Genomic DNA, 22,477 nt, shown 5'->3' with positions numbered 1-22,477 from the left:
GTGGTAACAATATCAATTCTTAAAATCAAAGGAGGAGCCTTTCAAATGAGAAACAGCATCTACAGGAGGCGAGTCGCCTTGAGATTTGTCTGTAGTTTTAAAATAGCAGAAACAACACATTCTTCAAAAAGAGGAAACGGATTTATAGTGAAGCCATTGATGAACTCAGAGCAGACACTATGTGCTCACATGAAAAGCACCACCACCGCTGCCACCGCCCTGAGCCTCACCTCCCTGCTGAATGAACATGCCTGTGCACACTTGCTGCACGTGTGCACACCTGCTGCACATGTGCACAGGTGTGGTGTTGCCTCTTAGTGCTTCCGGTGATTGTAGGTGCTAACTCTAGTGAACTATGCCCTGACAGCTTTCATGAGCACCTCTGCTTTAAAAGTTTGGACTCAAGGCCAGGATGTGGCTCCAGTGGGAGAGTGCCTGCCTGTCTGGGAAGTATAAGGACATGAGTTCAAGTTCCAGTCCTGCCCCCGCCCCCCAAAAAGGCTTAAGCAGGGCACTGGTGGCTCACGCCTGTAATCTTCAGCTACTCAGGAGGCTGAGATCTGAGGATTGCGTTGTAAGCGCCATTCTGGGCAGGAAAGTCTCTAAGACTCTTATCTCCAATTGACCACCTGAAAAGTGGCTGTGTGGCTCAAAGTGGTAGCGTGTTAGCCTTGAGAGAAAATGTTCAAGGACAGCACCCAGGCCTGGAGTTCAATTCAAGTCCCACAACCGACAAAAAGTTTAGACATGTATATTTAACATTCAGCCATGGGCTGGGAGGGTGGCTCAGTGGTAGAACGCTTGCCTTGCATGCATGAGGCTGTGGGTTCGATTCCTCAGCACCACATAAGCAGAAAAAGGCAGAAGTGGGTGCTGGGGCTCAAGTGGTAGAGCGCTAGCCTTGAGCTGAAGAGCTGAGGGACAGCGCCCAGGCCCAGAGTTCAGGCCCCACAACCGGACCAAAAACAAAAACAAAAAAACAATAACATTCAGCCAGATACTCCTGGGAGCAGAGGTGGGAGGATAGAGTTCAATACAATGAGGGGAAAGGTAGCAAGATCCCATCTCAAAGCACAAGGAACAAGACATTCCAATCTTTACAATTCCCAGCCCCTCTTTACAAATTTTTGAAAACTCAAAGGTCAACTCCACTGCCTTTTTCAATTAATCTCAGTCCCCTCCGGCTACAAAGTTCTCCACAGATGCTGTTGAATACTTAATTGAGTTTGTTTTTTTGTAAATAAACCACTGGGGAAGAACTGTGGGCTTGGGTGAGTTTCACCTCCCTTGAGGAGCACGCTGAGAGGAGCGTGCGGAAGGACTGACCCAGAGCGGGGGCTGGAGGACAAAGTCCTTAGGCTGCGGAGTCTGCAGCTCGAGAGCCAGCTATTCTCTCAACCTCCAGCCCTCGGGATAGGGAGATGTCTGCTTCTACTGTTGCTCATGACGGACACGGCTATGAAACGTTTGATACAGGCAGCCAGTCACATCAGGGGCTGGCAAACCTGTTGTCAGGAGGCAGGAGGCAAGAATTTGGGGATCCACAGAGCATTCAGCTCAATCTTGGCACCCTACTCAGAGCCAAAGCAGCAACAATGACAATGCGCTGACGTGAGGGGTAGGGAGGGGAGGACTGAGGAGCCTGACTATCTCTGTGCTAGATTAATGCCAAGATAACCACCACGAGTCTTGGAAAAATAAAACCAGTGTAAACTACGAACTGTGGAACTGACACAGCGCACCCCTGTGAGTAGCTGTGCTGCTGGTCCGTGGGAAACTGTATATCGTGAGTATACCAGCAACAGACGGAACACACGCACATGTGCACAAGACCCGGCGCTAAGGCACAAAAACTCCTGTGCCCCTGTGCGAGCCCAGCCTTTAGAGGCCAATGCGAATCCCAGAGGCCTGGATCTTCTGTCCCAGCTCCGGCTGCTACGGGACAGAGCACCTTTCAGCTAGCCCAGGCAGAGGGCCCACAGGTACCAGCTGGCCTGGGGCCCAGCCTGGGTCGGCCTGCCCCGCGCCAACCACCCCAGGCCAAGCCAGGGCCACAGCTTTCACAATCCCTGAACCCACAATGAAACATTGTAAGATTCATAGATAATCAAGACAACCAACCAAATTCAAAAGCCAACAGCAATCCAGGGAAGAACTCCAGTGAGAGTGAAGAAATGGAGGACAAAAGAACCACTAAAGAAATGATAACAGAACAGGCTAATGAAGTAAAAGGGAAGACGCAAAAACAATTTAAAGAGCACAAAGAAGAAATATCAGGGCTGGGAAGGTGGCTCAGTGGTAGAGCACTTGCCTTGCATGCCTGAGGCTCTGGGTTCGATTCCTCAGCACCACATAAGCAAAAAGAAAAAAAAGCCGGAAGTGGTGCTGTGGCTCAAGTGGTAGAGCGCTAGCCTTGAGCTGAAGAGCTGAGGGACAGCGCCCAGGCCCAGAGTTCAGGCCCCACGACCGGACCCCCCCCCCACCAAAAAAAAAAAAAAGAAATATCAAAGGAATTCCAAGACTTCAAAAAAGAGAGGCAGACAAAAATAGACACAGTATATACCTCATTAAACGATGAAATTAACACTTTGAAAATGAATATAGGAAGCATAAATGGTTTAATTTCCACAATGCAAACCACAATGGAAGTCATAGGTAACAAATAAGTGAGATGGAAAATAGACTATCAGGAGTTGAGGATAAAACAGAGGAGCTGGAAGAGAAAGTCACAGGTATGGAAAAAACACTCAGATATTACCAAAGGGAAATCCAAGTAATCAAACCTACATATAATTAGGATGGATGGGCCGGGCGCTGGTGACTCACGCCTGTAATCCTAGCTACTCAGGAGGCTGAGATCTGAAGACTGGGGTTCAAAGCCAGCCCGGGCAGGAGAGACCGTGAGACTCCTATCTCCAATAAACCACTAGAAAACTGGAAGTGGCGCTGTAGCTCAAGTGGTAGAGCGCTCGGCTTGAGCTGAAGAGCTGAGGGACAGCACCCAGGCCCAGAGTTCAAGCCCCACGACCGACAAAAAAAAAAGAAAAAAAATTAGGATGGATAAGGGGGAAGAATTCAGTAAGATAATCACAGAAAACTTCCCCAATCTTGAGAGAAAAATCTCATCTGCATAACAAAAGCATATATAACACATAGTAGACAGGATCCTAGAAGAAACACTTCCAGACACATCATAATAAAAACATTAGACCTGAATAGCAAGGAGCTGATTTCAAATGCTGCAAAATAAAAGGAACTATATTACAATGAAAAGAAAATCAGAATCTCTGTGGACCTCTCCACGTAAACTCTCAACACAAAGAGAGCCTGGAATGGTATAATCCAAGCCCTGAAGATCAACAACTGCCAATCCAACAACTGCCAGCAAAGCCATCATTTACATTTGATGGTGAAATTAAAACCTTTCATGGCAAACAAAAATTAAAGGAATTCATGAAAACTAAACCAATGCTACAAAGAATACTAAAAGGAGGAATTCAATCTGAGGGAAACTATCAAAATCAAGGAAACATCAGATGAAAACCACTAGATCAATTTAGTAAGCACAGGAAGAAGAAAGAAGCAAAATACAGGAAAACAAAAAATGGCAGGAAATGTAATACATCTCTCTATAATAACCCTAAACATTAATGGCCTCAATTCCCCAGTCAAGAGAAAAAGAACTGCAGGGTGGATCAGAAAACAAGATCCATCCATTTGTTGTCTCCAAGAGACGCATCTCACAGCCAACGATAAAAACAAACTCTGAGTGAAGGGAGGGAAGATCTTCCCAGCATAAATGCACCCTGCAAGAAGGCAGGGGTCGCCATACTGATACCTGATAGGCTTCTGGCTAAAATCAGTACAAAAAGACAAGGAAGGTCATTACATATTAATAAAGGGAATGATCCATGAAGAGGAAATCACAGTGGTCAACATCTGTGCCCCAAACAACGGAGTAACAAATACGTTAAATACTCTCAGGCTTACAGAACAAAATACACACAAACACAGTAACAGTGGGAGATTTTCACACCCTACTCTCACCAAAGGACAGGTCAACCAAACAAAAGATAAGCAATGAAGTCTCTCAACTAAATGACACTGTAACCCAAATAGGCCTAACAGTAATCTACAGAGTTTTCCACCCAGCAATGCCCCAATACACTCTTCTCAGCAGCCCATGGAATATTCTCCAAAATAGGTCATATCATAGTTCACATTAAGAATTTACACAAATACAAGAGGACTGGCCCAATCCCTTGCATCCTATCTGACCATAGTGGAATCAAACTAGTTCTCAACAACAAAATTATGAATATATGGAGGCTGAACAGTATACTACTGAATAACGCCTGGGTCATGGAAGAGATTAGGAAGTTCTTACAATCCAAGGAAAATGAAAATACATCACAACCCAAACTCAGGGATACAGCAAAAGCAGTGCTGAGGGGAAAGTTCATATCCCTAAGTGCACACATAAAGAAAACAGAAGCAGCTCAATTAAAACTGGTAGGGAAGCAAGAAAAAATTTAATCTAAAGCTAGTAGGTGGAGAAAGATAACAAATATTAGGGCAGAAATCAACGAGATAAAAAAAATTTAAAGTATACATAAAATTAATGAAACAAAAGGTTGGTTTTTGAAAAAATTATTAAAACTGACAGACCATTCATGAGAATAACAAAAAAAAAAGAAGAAGAGAGGGAACTCAAATGAATAAGATCAGGTATGCCACAGGAAAAATTACAACAAGCATCCCAGCAATATAAATGAGTATAAAGAACTATTTCCAAAATTTATACTCACTAAAGAAGGAAAACCTAGCAGAAATGGATGAATTTCTAGAGAAGTATCAATTGCCCAAACTGAACCAAGAAGATATCAATCAACTAGATAAATAAGATAGAAGTAATCAGAAGTCTTCTGACAAGGAAAAGCCCAGGCCCAGATGGAGTCACTGTGGAATTGTGCAAGACTTTTAAATATGAGCTAGCACCAATACTCCTCAAGCTTTTTGGTGAAATAGAACGAGAGGTAGAAATCCTAAACTCATTCTATGAAGACAATATCACACTCATCCAAAACCAGGTAAGGATCCAATAAAAAAGAACTACAGACCAATTTTTCTGATGAACACAGATACAAAGCTCTTCAATAAAATATTAGCCAACAGAATCCAGAAACAAATTAGAAAAAAAAGGTCACACATTATGACCAAGTAGGCTTCATACCACAGATGCAAGGCTGGATTAACATATGCAAATCAATAAATATAATTCACCACATCAACACAGCCAAGGACAAGAACCACAGGATCATCTCAATAGATGCAGAAAAAGCCTTAAACAAAATGCAACATCAATTCATACTTAAAAAGCGTCAGAGAAACTAGAAATAGAAGGAACATTCCTTAAAACAATAAAGGCCAAGCTGGGTGCCGGTGACTCATTCCTGTAATCCTAGCTATTCAGGAGGATGAGATCTGAGGATAGCAGTTCAAAGCCAGCCCAGGCAGGAAAGTCTGAGAGACTCTTATCTCCAATTAACCACCAGAAAACCAGAAGTGGCACTGTGGTTCAAGCAGTAGAATGCTCTCCTTGAGCTGAAGAGCTGAGGGACAGTACCCAGGCCCAGAGTTCAAGCCCCACAACAGACAAAATAATAATAATTTTTTGTTGTTGTTGGTCGTGGGGCCTGAACTCTGTCCCTCAGCTCTTTAGCTCAAGGTTAGCGCTCTACCACTTGAGCCACAGTACCACCTCCAGATTTTTCTGCTTATGTGGTGCTGAGGAATCGAACCCAGGGCCTCATGCATGTGAGATAAGCACTCTACCACTGAGCCACCTTCCCAGCCTCATAATAAATTTTTTTAAAGGCCAAATATGACAGACCAACAGCCAACATCATACTTAATGGGAAAAAACTAAAACCATTTCCCCCCAAATCAGGACCAAGGCAAGGATATCCATTCTCTCTAGTCCTCTTCAATTCAGTTCTAGAATCCTTAGCCAGAGCAATAAGGCAAAAAAAGGACATTAAAAGGATTCACATAGGGAAAGAAGAAATCAGACATGATTTTTGTTTTTTTTTTGCTGGTTGTGGGGCCTGAACTCTGGGCCTGGGCGCTGTCCCTCAGCTCTTCAGCTCAAGGCTAACGCCCTACCACTTGAGCCACAGTGCTACTTCCGGCCTTTTTCTGCTTATGTGGTGCTGAGAAATCGAACCCAGGGCCTCATGCATGCAAGGCAAGCACTCTACCACTGAGCCACCTTCCCAGCCCAGATGACATGATCTTATACCTGAAGGATCCAAAAAACTCTATTCCTAAACTCCTAGAACTAATAAATCACTTTGACAAAGTAGCAAAATACAAAATTAACCCACAAAAATCAGTAGCCTTTCTGTATATCCACAATGTACAAACAGAAAAGGAAATCAGGAAAACAATCCCATTTGCAATAGCGTCAAAAAAAATCTAGGAATTAACCTAACCAAAGATGTAAGGACCTATTTGGTGAAAACTATAAAAGCCTAAAGAAAGAAATCATAGAGGATACCAGGAAATGGAAATACCTTCTTGGATAGGTACAATCAATATGGTGAAAATGGCCATAATGCCAAAAATGATACACAAATTCAATGCAATCCTCATCAAAAATCACAATGATGTTCTTTACTGAAACAGAGAAAGCAATTCAAAAATTCATTTGGAACAACAAAAGACCTAGAATAGCTAAAGCAATTCTAGACTAAAGAAGCAATACAGGCAGTATCACAGTACCAGATTTCAAGCTCTACTACAGATCCATAAAAACAAAGACAGCTTGGTACTGGCACAAAAACAGACCCAAAGATCAACGGAACAGATTAGAAGATCCAGAAATAAAACCACATACTTACACTCAGCTGATATTCAACAAAGGAGCCAAAGATATACAGTGGAAAAAACACAGTCACTTCAGCTGTTGGTGCTGGGAAAACTGGGTGGCCACATGCAGAAAACTGAAAGTGGTCCCTGCCTGTCACTATGCACTAACATCAACTCAAAATGGATTAAAGACCTCAACATCAGACTGGAACCTCTGAAAGTATTGCCAGACAGAGTAGGAGAGACGCTGGAATTTATAGGCACAACAGATTGGAGAGAGACAACACAAATGGGACTACCTTAAAATAAAAAGTTTCTGCACACCTAAAGACATAGCTACTGGGGCTGGGAAGGTGGCTCAGTGGTAGAGCGCTTGCCTTGCATGCCTGAGGCCCTGGGTTCAATTCCTCAGCAAAAAGAAAAAAGCTGGAAGTGGTGCTGTGGCTCAAGTGGTACAGCGCTAGCCTTGAGCTGAAGAGCTGAGGGACAGCCCCCAGACTCAGAGTTCAGGCCCCACGACTGGACCCAAAAAAACAAAAACAAAAAAGACATAGCTACTACACAAGAAGGACAGCCAACCAACTGGGAAAAGATCTTTATCAACAATACATCAGACAAAGGCCTAATATCCAATATATACAGGGAGCTCAAGAAACTAATCCTTCCCAAATCTAATGAACCTTTTCAAAAAGCTAAATGGGCAAGGGAGCTAAAGACAGTCTTCTAAAAAGAGGTAAAAATGGCCGGGCGCTGGTGGCTCACGCCTGTAATCCTAGCTACTCAGGAGGCTGAGATCTGAGGATCGCGGTTCAAAGCCAGCCCGGGCAGGAGAGACCGTGAGACTCCTATCTCCAATAAACCACCAGAAAACCGGAAGTGGCGCTGTAGCTCAAGTGGTAGAGTGCTCGCCTTGAGCTGAAGAGCTGAGGGACAGCGCCCAGGCCCAGAGTTCAAGCCCCACGACCGACAAAAAAAAAAAAAGAGGTAAAAATGGTAAATACACACATGAGGAAATGTCATCATCCCTAGCCATAAAGGAAATGCAAATCAAACCAACTGTGAGATACCATTAGACCGGTCAAGATTCTGAATTCAGACAACAAATGCTGGAGGGAATGTGGAGGGGATGTGCACTGCTGGTGGGAATGTAAACTGACACAATCACTCTGGACAGCAGTCTGGAGGTTCATCAAAAACCTAAGCCTAGACCTTCGTTATGACCCAGCCATACCACTCCTAAGCATCTACCCTGAGCATCATGAGCCAGGATATGATAAAGACACCTGCACATGCATGTTCATTGCTGTACTGCTCACAATAGCCAAGATATGGAAACCGCCCAGATGACCCACTATAGACAAATGGACCCAAAAAATGTGGTACCTATATACAATGGATTTTACACAGCCATTAGAAAGGATAAATAATGGCATTTGCAAGAAAATGGACGGAACAAATCATGTTGAGCGAAGTAAGCCAAGATCAGAGAGGCAAATGGCACATGGTCTCCCTAATATGTGGATGTGAGATTTAAAATGCAACAGGATATGACAAAGGATACAGGATTGTAGACACCCATACACAGTGAGACCAAGAGAGGATAGTCTGAGGAGAAAAGTACCACACGGTAATACCCAAGAACCTCCTCATAGGTATATAATATATACACTGAAACAACTCCAAAGATAAGGAAACAAAGGACCCTTTCTTAATTTGCCTTATTGTTTTTAGATGACTCTGTGTTCTTCATCTCATCTACGGTGTATACATGTACACATCTGGGGGGCACAGATCAGTGGACAGTGGGTGAATATGCGCAGCCCCAGGCCCACCCGCTGCCCTGGACATTGAGGGAAGTGAACCACCAACTCTTGGGTGGAGGGAGGAGGAGGAGGGAACGAGAGAGAATGAGGGAACAGATGATACAAAGCCCAAGGAAATAAATGTACTTATCACCTGACGTATGTAAAGGTAACCCCCTTGGATATCACCTCTAAAATAACAATAAAGTAATTTTTTAAAAAACACTGTTTTTTTTTATTGTAAAGATACTATACAGAGGGTTACAGTTACATGAGTGAGGTAATGAGTACACTTCCTCTTGAACATTGTTACCCCCTCCATTGTTTTCCCCCTACCATCCCCTCCCTCCCTCCCTTCCCCGAGGTTCTTTTTTTTTTTTTTTGATTGTGATTAAGTGATTACATAATTCCCGGAAATGCACAGTATTGTGGAATAATGATGCTCATTTAAAGTCGCAAGTTCATTCTAACTTTCCTGGAGCAAATTGTCTATCACAGTCTGTAATATATAACGGTGTTCACATGTTATATACCATATAAAACACTGTATTTTTGCTTGATAACAAAAAAAAAAATCTTCATTTGTCAGTCCAAGATCACACAAAGGCTTTACTGATAATCTCTTCATGTTTTATCTCCAAATTATTAATAACTATAAAAGCCTCCTTCTTTAAATAACGTGCATAATTAGCCAGCCCCGGAGAAGCTGGCATGGTGGCCCCGTACCTTCTTCTCCAGGGAGCTGCTCCACTCCTTCAGCAGGTTGACATGCTGCACTGCAGAGCTGGCCTCGTGCGCCTTGATCTGCTGGTTCGTCCCCTGAGAGAGCAAAGGCAAGTCCCAGTGAGCCAGTCCCTCCACCTCCCACTGCAGCACCGCATCGCACCGCACGGGGGGTCTTCATGTGCGCTCACCCCGGGCCCCCTAGCTATGGCTGTGCCTGCCACACCAAGAGAAAGCCGCTTCCAGCCTGCGCTCCTCCTTCCTCCAGCTGAATCACGTCTTAGCAACATTTCCCATTTGCCAGGTCAAGAAATCACATTTTAAACTCATTCCTGTTCCTCTATAAATTATTTTCTCATTGAAAATCATTAGAGAATGTCCAGGAACTTGCAGTGACAGCTGGGTGCTGGGACAGCGGTCCCGAGAACACACAACAAGAAGGATTCTGAGCAACTGCGTATTAACTGATGTTTTCACTGCACCCAAAAAGCTGCTGATCTTCCCCTGCCTGAGTATACTGAGAAAGTTACATACAAAACATAAACAATCTACAGAGTACATAAGATGTAGACCATTAAAGAGTCAAGGATAATCACATTAAATAGTACTTCATATGTTTAATATGAGAATGTAATTTGTTTTGATACTGGAAAATTGAAAAGCCAGAGGAAGCATGTCTATGATCTCCAAAACATATACTCTGTACATAGAATATCCATATATGTATGTTGATATAAGCACTGCTCCATATCAGCATACATATACACATACACAGAGAATGAATGGCGCTACGTACGACATTAACAGGGCTCCACCTCATCCGGGACTACAGCAAGGGGGAGCTATGCTCTTACTGACAGCATTGCACTTCTCAGACAATACCAGGATGCCAGCTGTCTCTATGACTTCATAATACTGTATGAGTGGTACTTAAAATTAAGTATGCCATACTTTCATAATGATATATTTTGCCTTTCAGTAATGTAAAGATTAAGATGTACAATTAAATGAAAACTCAGTCCTAACTCACTAACCATTTCAGACAAGTTAAACAACTAAAATGCAGAAGCGGGTTTCTCCTGCTCAGTGTGCAGCACCCCCAATTCCCGGGGTAGGTATGGTTTCTATGCTCTGCGCTCCATTTGGATCAGTCAGTGCAGGCGAGAAAACAAAACACATTTACGGCCACGTGTGTGTGATGCTTACAGCTGAGTGCTGGCACACATGACATTAAAACTATGTCCAGTGATAATTCACTGTAGTCAAGAAACAGCTACCGCTTCTGTAGAAACACTACCAAGAGCAGCACTACCCACGACTCGCTGGTTTTGCTGTAGTTCTCCACATGTCCTGGCTTCTTCCTCAGCACAGGGTCTCAAACCCCCCCGGCCTGGCAAGCCTACACCCACGCCTGCTGCACCCACGCAGCAGGGTGTTTCAGTTTCACAATAGAGACTAAGAAGTCCAGCATGTGCATGTTAAAATGGTAACATCAGAACTTTCTCTCACAGCAGTACGTCAGGGACTGGGAAGGGCAGATGTTGGATACTGACCTGAAAAACGCAGCCATAGCGCTTAAAACTACACGTGCTGGGGGCATTGACACACTCTGACAAGTGTGCACTCAACTGCAACGGGAAAGAGACATGAGTTGTGGCACAAACGTTTGCATGAAAATGTTCAAACATATCAGGGCACAGAGAGCATCTGGGCTACGTTGTTAAGGGTGTTTATCAAATCCAGGTGTGTACGCATCATCTGCCTGTTACACTTAGAGGCAGTCAATATAGTTTTCTCACATGTACACACATACACACCAATATACAGATACATTTACTATAACATTTCTTAAACTTGAGGTTTCTTTAGAACAAATTGTTCAAAATGTGACATGCTATCTGAAGTGCCAGAATTAAAAAAGAAAGAAAAGGAAACATAAATTGAAATGCACATTTAAAGACTATAAACAAAAGTTACATGAAACACAAAAAATAGAAAGCATTAGGGATGCAACTGGGTCACGCACCTAAATACAGTAGACAAAAATCCCCCGATTTTCAAAGTAAGCTCACATGCTACTACGCCAGTACTCCAAGTACTCAAGGTAACTGGAGTGAGTTTTTCTTTCACATGAAAAGGCTTTTCCCCTCCAGCACAGGTTACTCAAAAGCTTTTCAAAGACCTCCATGACCATTCTAACACAAACCTGATGTCTCCTCTAATTGACTAGGAGGGACTGGAAACATACACCTTATCCCACAAGGAAAACCCCTCATTCAGCTCCAATACTAGTGAGGCAGTAAAAACACTTGTGATGCCCCAGGAAAAGAAATGAAATTTAAAAAAAAATCCAAACCTGTATTAAAGACATGGAATTGTGCACTTGGCTAATTCAACCGCAGTTCCAGGATGTGCTTTTGGTGTGTGGTCTTGCCCCCAGAGGCTTAAATATGGGGGCAGCACGTGAATAAAGCTGGAACTGGGACTTCTCAGTCTACCACAGGTGAGGCAGTCATTCCTCCAGGCTGGTGTATAGAGGACACCTGGCTCTCCATTAGTAAGGAAGAGGCTTGCGTGGAGCAATGGCTGGGAGACCCAGCCAGGCTCTGAGAATGGTCTGGGAGCCAGCCAGGGCTGAGCTCACCATTTCCCAGAACCTGGTCGGCAAGTCCTGAGCTATACCTGAGGAAATCAGACAAGGGCGCCCAGCCGGAGGTTAGCAAGGGACCTCATGGAGAAGGCTTTTAGCAAAGTCAATTCAAAACTAAATACATTCTTCCAAGCCCATTAATATCATCCTAAACCTGAACAGTGAACACTGACAATGTTCCAGTCAAGGATGGACTGAGGGTGGCGCGGCAGCTTTGTGTCCTGCCTTCTCCTAACCTGTTGTTATCAGCACCCTCTAACATCTACAGAGTTCACAGGAGGCGAGACCAATCTACAGCCAAATAGCTCTTTTTACTTGAAGAGCGCTGCAGTTTAAAGGTCTTATTTTGAAATAAAAGCTCAGAAGCAAAACTAGAACCCACTCTGACCCTATTTCAGAGCGCTCTGAGTGAGCAGGGCTCAGGGATTCTGAGGCGCTGGAGGCTCCTCCCGCCAGCCCTGGCTGTGCCTTACCTCGCTCCTCAGCAGGGTCTGCACGCTGCATTTGTGAGGGCAGGACACTACCACACAAGGACACTCCGTGTCTTCGTGTTTCTACAGAGAAAAAGGAAACACGTCAACTCTCAACACACATCAGTCCCTGTGGACATCCCCCTCTAGATCAAAGGAAGCTATGCATGCAGTCATATGCTTTTTTTTTTTTTTGGGGGGGGGGTCAGTTGTGGGGCTTGAACTCTGGGCCTGGGCGCTGTCCCTCAGCTCTTCAGCTCAAGGCGAGCGCTCTCCCGCTTGAGCCACAACACCATCTCCGGTTTTCTAGTGGTTTATTGGAGATAAGAGTCTCACAGACCTTCTTGTCCGGCTGGCTTTGAACCGTGATTCTCAGATCTCAGCTAGGATGGCAGTTATGAGCCACCAGTGCCTGGACTGTCGTCAGCTTTTTAAGTGACAGCACTCACGTCTCACTTGGATGAGTCATGAAAGGATGTTGAATCAGGTCAGAGCAAATAAGCAATGTGTGGAGGACACACTACTGGACAGGGACCCTAACAGGAACTTGCTCAGGATGGTCCTCAGCACCTGGCTGCTTCCAGCCAATGGCTCGTGCACCTGCGCTCTGTGGTTCTCAGAGTGGGGGTCTGTGCAGGATGCTTCTCAAACGTAAAAACAGCATCATCTATTTGAGCATTTAACTTTATTCTGTGCTGAGATGAGGTTTGAACTCAGGGCCTGGGTGCTGTCCCTTACCTTTTTCACTCAAGGCTGGTGTGCTACCACTGGGCCACAGCTCCACTTCTGGTGGTTAATTGGAGCTATGAGTCTCACTTATCTGTCTTTCCAGGCTGGCTCCAAACCAAAATTCTCAGACCTCCAGATTACAGGTGTGGGCCACCAGCACCAGACTTTCTACCAACTATTTAAACCATCTTCTCAACACCTGATCTAGATTATATCTAGTACATGGAAGATATGAATACACTTTGGTATCTATATTGGCACAAATGTCATCTTTGCAGAGCCAGAGAATGGCAGCTGTTAAAGTCAACGCTGGGGTATCTGCGGGACACAGGCATGTGCTGGACAAGCAAAGCCAGGAAAGACACGCAAGGCACACATAATGGCTCTGGAAAGCAGCAGCACCATCTAGCCACAAAGGCAGTACCAGAGAAGGGCAGCCAACGTGAGAACCACCGAGCAGAGGGGACCCTTGGCCTCAGGGGGCTTCCATGTCTTGCCCGGTTTTCTGGCGCTCCTTCAGCCTCCACAGACACGGTTGCTGAGGCAAAGAATGGAGACCAGGACAGTGCTCCATAGCAGGGAACATCCACTCTGAGGAGGAGCTGGGCCAGGCTCTGGGCTCAACCTAGTTTGCCATGTTTCTGAAAGCTCTCAGGTCTCGGTGGGCACAGTGGGCTGGCAACTCTTCTGGGATGGAGGTTGTTCTGCTCCTCCAATGGGGTCCACGGGTCTACAGAGGCCACAGAGGGCAAGTCCACTACCTTCCCATCCCAAGCTGACCAGTAGGCCTGGACAGGGTGCATCTTGACCACAGGCTTCCCTCAATGGGAACACTGCTAGGGACCCCAGGGTGTGGGAAGCCCCCAGATCCAGAGTTCCCAGGCACCTCAGGGCAAGGCTGCACACACCAGTGAGAAACCTCTGTAATAACCCCACTGCTCTCGCCTGACTCCTCATCTGGGAGCCAGGCGCACTCAGCCCCGGCTCCCTCAGGAGCCAAATGAACCATGGAGCTGGAAAGGTGACGGAGCATTGTCTGAAACACTTCTAGGGCTGCTCCGCAGGTGCTCTGGCTCCTCTCTGAACCCACCCACTCCCCCCTACATTCACCTGGCCACTGCCTAGTTCCGTGCAAGAACAGGGTCCACCCATGGCAGGCGCTATGTTCCAGAGACCCCCGTGAGAGGTAAGAATCCACAAAGCAGGAGCATTGTAACACCGTCCCTCATTATATCTCAGTTCACATAAATTATTGCTCCACTTTGCAGAGAGAATCCAAGTGGAACAGGCCTGGGAGCCAGAGTAGAGGCCACAAGGCCAGGAGAGGGCAGGGCCTGAGGCAAGGCTGGGAAGCCGGAGGGATCGCAGTTCTCTCTTTCCAAATCTACATGAGGATGTCTAAGTGATGTTTCTAAAAACAGATGTTTGTTTTGGTCAGTCCTGGGGCTTGAACTCAGGGCCTGGGCCCTGTCCCTGAGCAGCTTTTGCTCAAGGCTAGCACTCTACCACTTGAGCCATAATGCCACTTCTGGCTTTTTCTGTGTATGTGGTGCTGAGGAATGGAACCCATGGCTTCACACATGCTAGGCAAGCACTCTACCACTGAGCCACATTCACAGTCCTAAATACAGGTTTTGTAGGACACAGATATTTTAAGTTGGATTTTTGTGTTTTTTTGGGTCTGGTTTGTGGGGCCTGAACTCTGGGCCTGGGCGCTGTCCCTCAGCTTTTCAGCTCAAGGCTAGCGTTCTACCACTTGAGCCACAGCACCACTTCCGGCTTTTTTCTTTTTGCCTATGTGGTGCTGAGGAATTGAACTCAGGGCCTCAGGCATGCAAGGCAAGCCCTCTACCACTGAGCCACCTTCCCAGCCCTTAAGTTGGATTTTGATAGGTGCCCAACTTCCCTCCACTAATGTGACACCGGTGCCCTGCCATCCTCCTGAGGGTGTGTGCCACACCCCTCTACTGATGCTACACCTTTCAATATTTGGCAACCCGAGAGGTTAAAAAAAATGCAGCAAATGGGCCTGCAGTTCTCTGGTAATGTTTAAAATATTGGTGAATTGTTGGTATTCTTTGTGAATACCTCTCAGGCTTCTGTCTACAGTAGTGGATGGAATCTTTGAAAGGTGCCCCCTCAAGGTAAGACTGATGTCCATTCAGATCCTCAGTAATGGGACCTTATTTGGTCACAAAGACAGGGTCTCTAAAGGTGTAAACATGCTGGATTAGGCTGGACCCTAAACCTGATGAGCAGCATCTGGAGAAGAGGCAAAGACTTGTTTAGAAAGAGTGTCATGTGAACACAGAGGCAGAGTAGAGTGATGAAGGTATAAGCTAGGGGTGCTGGCAACCAGCAGGGGTTAGAAAGAGACAAGGAATCTCCCTCAGAGTTTGCAGAAAAGTGCCACCTTGAAGCATGTTGGTTTCTCATTTCTAGACTCAGAAAGGTGAGAGTATACACATCTACTGTGGTAAGCCACCAACTGAGTTCATTATAATTAATAGCCAGAATAAAATGAACATTAATACACGGATTTAGTCTATTGGTTTGTAAGAATTCTGCATATTAATAAACTAAAGACATCTATAAACAAAAACTTTTGTTTTTGTTTTATGAGGCAAGGTCTCAATACGTAGCTCAGGCTAGTCTTGAACTCATGATCTTTCTGCCTCACCTCCCACGTTGCTAGCCTTACAGGTATGCACCACCATATCTGGTTTAAATGGAAATCTGATGTACACCCAAGCACTTACAGGAGGTAGAAGGTGTAGCTACACAGTGAACATCCACAGAGCCACCACGTACCTGTCCATGCTATCCTATTCTCATCCTCATTTATTTCAAGGAGCAATCACTAAGACAATCCTCAACTTTTATTTACTTATTTTGGTGCTGGTCCTAGTACTTTGAACTTGGGGCCTGGGTACTGTCCCTGAGCTGTTTTGTTAAATTGGCACTCTACCACCTGAGACACTGCTCCACTTTTGGTGGAGCTCCATTCTCTTTGGTGGAGCTCCATTTTTTGGGTGGTAAACTGGGGATAAGAATCTTATGGACATTCTGCTTGGGCTGGCTTCAAATTGCAATCTTAGTTCTCAGCATCCTGAGTAGGCAGGATTATAAGTGCGGGCCACTGGTGCCCAGCTCTCAATTAAAAAAAAAATTTTTTTCTACTTCCTTTCCTTAAAAATGTTTCATTTTTTTGGTTGGTCGTGAGGCCTGAACTCTGGGCCTGGGCACTGTCCTTCAGCGCTTCAGCTCAAGGCTAGAGCTCTACCACTTGAGCCACAGTGCCACTTCTGGCTTTTTCTGCTTATGTGGTGCTGAGGAATTGAACTCAGGGCCTCATGCATGCAAGGCAAGCACTGTACCACTCTAACACAAGGCAAGCCACCTTCCCAGCTGCATCACTTTTTTTTTTTTTTTTTTTTTGTGGCTGACAGTATTATTTCATTCTGGTTATTCTGGATTCTTCTACAATGCAATTTTACCACAGGAGTACAGAGTGAGCTGGCTCAGCACCATGCTTCTTAAGCTAACCTTGCTGTGTGGGGTGGCAGGCCCCGACTGGCACTGCTAGCTATGTGCACATGCTATCATTTAGTTTTCTGTGCCATACTGCATCTAGCGATGGTGGAGAGAAACACGTACAAATAATTCTACAACATACAGAGGTCTCAAAAGTCTGAGAATGTGGCACATTTTATAACCTCTTGAGAGGTTATAAAAACTCTTGATCCTCCTGCCTTCGCCTCCCAAGCTCTGGGATTACAGATGTCCACCACCACTTCCAGGAACCTTCCATTCTTGACAGCATTGTGTGAATGATGCATCTTTCTCCTACTCTGAAGAAATTCTGCTTTTCAACTATATTTCTCATTAGAAGCCTACAAGCAGTATGACAAAGAGACATGTGAGAGCAGTTCTAAAACTTACTTAAGAGGCTCACACTCCTCTGACAGAAGATCTGAGCTGTTTCCAGATGTCTGCTACCCTGCTGACCCTTGCCCAGATTTCCTGATAGGCATGTGCAATAGTTTCTCCTAGTATCCAGGAGAGGAACTGCGAATGAGTTGTGTGCATGAAGTTCCAATCTAACAAAGCATTGCTAAGTTGTCTTCCAAAGGGCTGTGGTGGTAAACCTACCTCACAATGGTTGCACTTTCTTGTGTGATGTCTTCATAAAGCTAGCTTTTTCATAAACAGCTCTCCTTGAAAAAACTGATATTTGATTATTTCTAGACTAAATATACAGGCAATTTTTTTTCTGACACTTCAAATTATGCTAACACTAACCTATAGGAAAAAAAAAAGCTTAGAGCCAGGCACCATTAGTCACATCTTTAATCCTAGCTATTCTGGAGGCTGAGATCTGAGGCCTTGGTTTGAAGCCACCTTGGGCTGGAAAGTCTGGAGATTTATCTCCCATTAATCACCCATAGCTCAGAGGCAGAACTGGGGCACAAGTGGTAGAATGCCAGCCTTGAACGAAAAACTGAGGAACAAAACCCTGGCCCAGGCAGGCCTCACACTGGCACAAAAGGAGACAGCTTAGAAACAGCTGACAAATCTTCATATAAACTGCAATCATCTAGCTTTTCCATACTTTGTCAATGTACATCTGATCACAACCAACCAAAATACACTAGGTCTGCACACATTAGATGCTGCTCTTTTAAAAATAAAGTTCAGGCCTGAGAGGATGAGCTTATGTGTGCTGAAGCTGAGAGACCAAGCCAAGGAGGCTGAGGGCAGGAGAGGTCACAGCACCCACTAGGTGTGTGAGGACCTGGGTGTGCACCTGGCTCTACCCAGGACAGGAACAAAGCACACAACTATTTTGTTAGCAGCAGGGATTATTGAGTGTGAAGGAGTCAAACAAGCAGTGACCTCAAACACGTTTGCTTGTTAAAGCTCCAAGCCTTAAAACACACTGTACTACCAACACCATAAAGGCGGTAGGCAGTTGTCACAAAGTATAATGAAATTTATATGGAATATTTGTCTAACTTGGGTTCCAAACTTTTTTTTTTTTTTGGTGCTGGTACTAGGGCTTGAGTACTGACCCTTAGCTTTTTTGCTCAAGGATAGTGCTCTACCATTTGAGCCCCAGCTCCACATAAAGTTTTTTGGTGGGTAACGACATGAGAGACTCATGGACTTTCCTGCCTGAGCTGGCTTTGAACGATAATCCTCAGATCTCAGCCTCCTGAGTAGCTAAGATTACAGGCATGAGCCACAGGTGTCTGCCTCCTTCTTTTGTTTTTTTGTTTGTTGTCAGTCATAGGGCTTGAACTCAGGGTCAGGGCACTGTCCCAGAGCTTCCTTTTTTTGGGGGGGGTGGGGGGGTGGGGAAGTGTCAGTCATGGGGCCTGAACTCTGGGCCTGGGCGCTGTCCCTCAGCTCTTCAGCTCAAGGTGAGCACTCTACCACTTGAGCCACGGCGCCACTTCTGGCTTTTTCTGTTTCTATGGTGCTAAGGAATCGAACCCAGGGCCTCATACATGCAAGGCAAGCACTCAACGACTAAGCTACCTTCCCAGCCCCCAGAGCGTCTTCTACTAAAGGTTAGCATTCTACCACGTGAGCCACAGCACCACTTCCATTTTTTTCTGTTTATGTGGTACTGAGGAATCAAACCTAGGCTTCATGCATGCTAGGCAAACACTACCACTAAGCCACATTCCCAGCCCCATGTCACTGAGCTTTTTTCATTCAAGGTTAGTGTTCTACTACTTTGAGTCCCAGTACCACTTCCAGTTTCTGGTGGTTAACTGGAGATAAGAGTCTCACTGAGGGCTGGGAAGGTGGCTCAGTGGTAGAGTGCTTGTCTTGCATGCATGAGGCCCTGGGTTCGATTCCTCAGCACCACATAAGCAAAAAAAAAAGAAAAGAAAAAAAGTCGGAAGTGGCGCTGTAGCTCAAGTGGTAGAGCACTAGCCTTGAGCTGAAGAGCTGAGGGATAGCACCCAGGCCCAGAGTTCAGGCCCCATGACCAGACCCCCCCCCCCAAAAAAAAAAAAAAATTAAGAGTCTCACAGACTTTACTGCCTGGGCTGGCTTTGAACCGCGATCCTCAGATCTCAGCCTCCTGAGTAGCTAGGATCACAGGTATAAGCTACTGGTACCAGCTATAATTCTTTCTCAAACAAAAATTAACTGCTAAATGATATTCTGCAAATAATTTTTAGATCAGGTGCAGTGGGACATGTCTATAATCCCAGCTACTTAGAAGGCAGAGGCAGAATGATACTGAGTTCAAGCCCAGTCAAGGCAAAAATACTGAGCCTGTCTCAAAAAGGAGGGTATCTGGGGGTATGACTAGAGTGCTTGGCTCAGAATGCATAAGACCCTAGTTCATTCCTCAGTATTGAAAAAATATTTCATTTTCCTAAGAAGCAAAATATAACTTTAAGAACAATATGTTAATATGTATACGATCAGGAATATTGTTCATTAGATATGTATCTCTCTATAAGTTAGCAACTAGAGGGAATGACTCAATTATTATAAATACTATTGATATTTCCCAAAGGGGAAGGCATGGTTCTTAAAAATTCTTAGTGACAAGCTGGGTGCTGGTGGCTCACACCTATAATCCTAGTTACTCACAAAGTTGACATCTGAGGACCATGTTTCAAAGCCAGTCCAGGGAGAAGAGTTCATGGGACTCTTATCTCCACTTAACTTACAGAAAACTGGAAGTGGTGCTGTGGCTCAAAGTGGCAGAGCACTAGCCTTAAGTGAAAAAGCTTAGGGACAGTGCCCAGACCCTGAGTTCAAGCCCCACAACTACTACCACCACCAAAAAAGTCTGTTTTGTTGGGTTTTTTTGAATTTTTTGGTTGGTCATAGGGCTTGAACTCTGGGCCTGGGTGCTATCCCTGAGCTCTTCAATTCAAGGCTAGTGCTCTACCATGTTGAGTCACAGCACCACTTCCAGCTTTTTCTGATTAATTAGAGATAAGAGTCTCATGGACTTTCCTTCTTATGCTGGCTTTGAACTGGGGTCCTTAAATCTCAGCCTCCTGTGCAGCTAGGATTACAGGGGTGAGCTACTGGCACCTGGCCAACAAAACATTCATAATGACTAGAATAACAGACTTTCGCTAACTTGTGATCTGGAATGTACACTAGGAGCTGAACAGGTGCGCTGAGCTCTGGCTGCAGTCCCACAGTCCCCTCCCAGTCACCCCCCCCAAGTCCAGTCCCCTTGCTCAGCATCTCAGCAGTACTTGCCACCCAGACTGCCCAGCACCTGAACACCTTCCTCTTAGTCCCCTTTAATCAGCTGTTTCCAGACCTCTGTGAACTCTAACTTCCTCTCCTCTTGCTCCAGCCCCTTAGCCACAAAACTACCAGTTCAAATACGTCCATGGCGTAGAGCCTGCTTCTCTTACTCCCTCTGCCAGTCTGTTATCTCCCACCAAGAACCACTCTGCTCCACGGTCTGAGTGCTGGCATCACCCCATTCACACCCTTCCCATCATCAGCTAATCCCTTGCCCTACCTCACAACACACCCCAATATGGCTGCTCTCTTCCTCCCACACCGACCTCCCTGGCCATCCAGTACTCGATCCTTATCCTCACATCTGTGTAGAGTCTACTCCCATCTCCAAATCCTGGGCTCCCTCACCGCTGAGCCCTCGGGGAAAATCTCCCTGAAGCTAGCCCTGATCCCCAATCCTCCCAGAAGCCAGGTGATCTTCTTCATAGTGTGTACCAGCTCCTGACACTGTATTTGTGGGTACCACCAAGTGGGTACAGTTTTGTCCTCTACCTTCCACTTCTGCATCTCCTCTTTCCTCTTTCATTTACACGGAAGCTAAAATGATCCCAATTCATACACACACAGTACAGAACCACACCAAAATGAATGAGGCAGGTAAACATTTCCAACCCTCATCTCCAAGACAGACAGCTGCACTTCCACACTGCAAGATAAATTAGCTTGTTTCAAGTGATGGTTATGCCACACAGCTATGAAAAGCAATCTGTCAAAATTTTGAGGCCATTCTCTGGGACAAGTTACTAATTCTACCTTTTTTGAAATAATCATTCTTCATTTTTTTGACGCCCCAAATGATAGTCAATCAAGGCAATGGAAAATGTTAATTATATAAATCAAAATAAGCAAAACAAATACAGCTTTACTCTGAAATAAAGTTAGATGAAAATTGCTATTTAGTCCCATCTATCTCTTTATTCCCGCTAGAATCATCACTTAAAAGCCAGCCGCTCTGTGGAGAAGCGAGGAGCTGCATCTGAGCTGATCGGAGGGAGGTGGACCGGGCAATACCACACCTGCAGCGTGATCATCGGGACTTGGCTCTTGCAGTGATTACACGTGGCCTCTCGGTATTTACAGGCCTTCTCCACGTGATCACGCAGGTCCTTCCTCTGTACTTTTTCTTTGCAGGCTGCACGCACACAGGGAAGCTCCTCAAACTGGCACTCATTTTTTAGGTGCACCTGTAGAGGAAACCACAAGTTCTTAACTGACACACACAAAAAGTCTGAACTGCCAGATGCTAACCTCCACGCAGCGAGACTACACGGCATGTTTGCAGTGTGCCATCAGACCAGCCAGCTCTTCACAGCAGAGCGGGGCACACCATACCACACATTAGTGTTTACAGAGCCATGCTGTGGCCCACAAGCACCGTCAATTCCTCCAGATTAAGACAATGGTAGAATGCTACAAAGAACTTCGTTTCACTCTAATTCAAACACTCTACCAGGATAAAATATGATACTAATAAATCTAACTCAAACTCCTCTCTATTCTAACTAGGTGTCTGCCAATGATGTCATGAAAATGAGACTGCACATCTGGGGACTGGACCAATTTCTGTATGGCGGTGTTCTGAAAGAATATAGCAAACGTAGCCCTTAAGGTATCATCCTGCATGGCTAAGTCATTAGCTGGATGAGGTGGGTGACCTGTTCTCCTAGAGTCAAAGCCTCTGGTGTCTGTCAGGTCTTACCAGCAGATGTCCCAGCATTAACTGCTCTGCACAACCTCTGCTTTCATTCCGACAATAGATCTGAAGGGCCAGAATTTCTCTCTTGCAGCAGTTATCCTTAAACACCTGTAATGGAAAGATGGTTTTTTCAGTTATTTCCATCACATCTGATATATTGGACAAGGCAAAACCACTTTATAAAGAGCTGAAGTCCAGCCAGGCACCGGTGGCTCACTCCTGTCATCCTAACTACTCAGGA

The 22,477-nt window shown here is 45.2% G+C and overlaps 1 protein-coding gene across 2 annotated transcripts in view; it reads right to left on the bottom strand.

Moving 5' to 3' along the window:
* The window catches only part of Traf3 (TNF receptor associated factor 3), a 120,377-nt gene that overhangs the window by 14,106 nt on the left and 83,794 nt on the right, over positions 1-22,477 (bottom strand). Inside the window, exons 6-10 of one of the 2 annotated variants that reach the window (XM_042696859.1) lie at positions 22,240-22,344; positions 21,557-21,724; positions 12,519-12,599; positions 10,949-11,023; positions 9,399-9,491 (exon numbers count right to left, since the gene is read on the bottom strand). In XM_042696859.1, the coding sequence (XP_042552793.1) occupies positions 9,399-9,491; positions 10,949-11,023; positions 12,519-12,599; positions 21,557-21,724; positions 22,240-22,344 (522 nt within the window). The remainder of the gene's footprint in view (positions 1-9,398; positions 9,492-10,948; positions 11,024-12,518; positions 12,600-21,556; positions 21,725-22,239; positions 22,345-22,477) is intronic. The other variant, XM_042696860.1, reaches the window with a different exon arrangement.

The sequence above is a fragment of the Dipodomys spectabilis genome, unplaced genomic scaffold (genome assembly GCF_019054845.1).
Source record: "Dipodomys spectabilis isolate Male_0828 unplaced genomic scaffold, ASM1905484v1 ptg000212l, whole genome shotgun sequence".
Taxonomy (NCBI): domain Eukaryota; kingdom Metazoa; phylum Chordata; class Mammalia; order Rodentia; family Heteromyidae; genus Dipodomys; species Dipodomys spectabilis.
The sequence above is the reverse complement of the archived record's forward strand: the minus strand, read 5'-3'. Positions and strand labels throughout refer to the sequence as shown.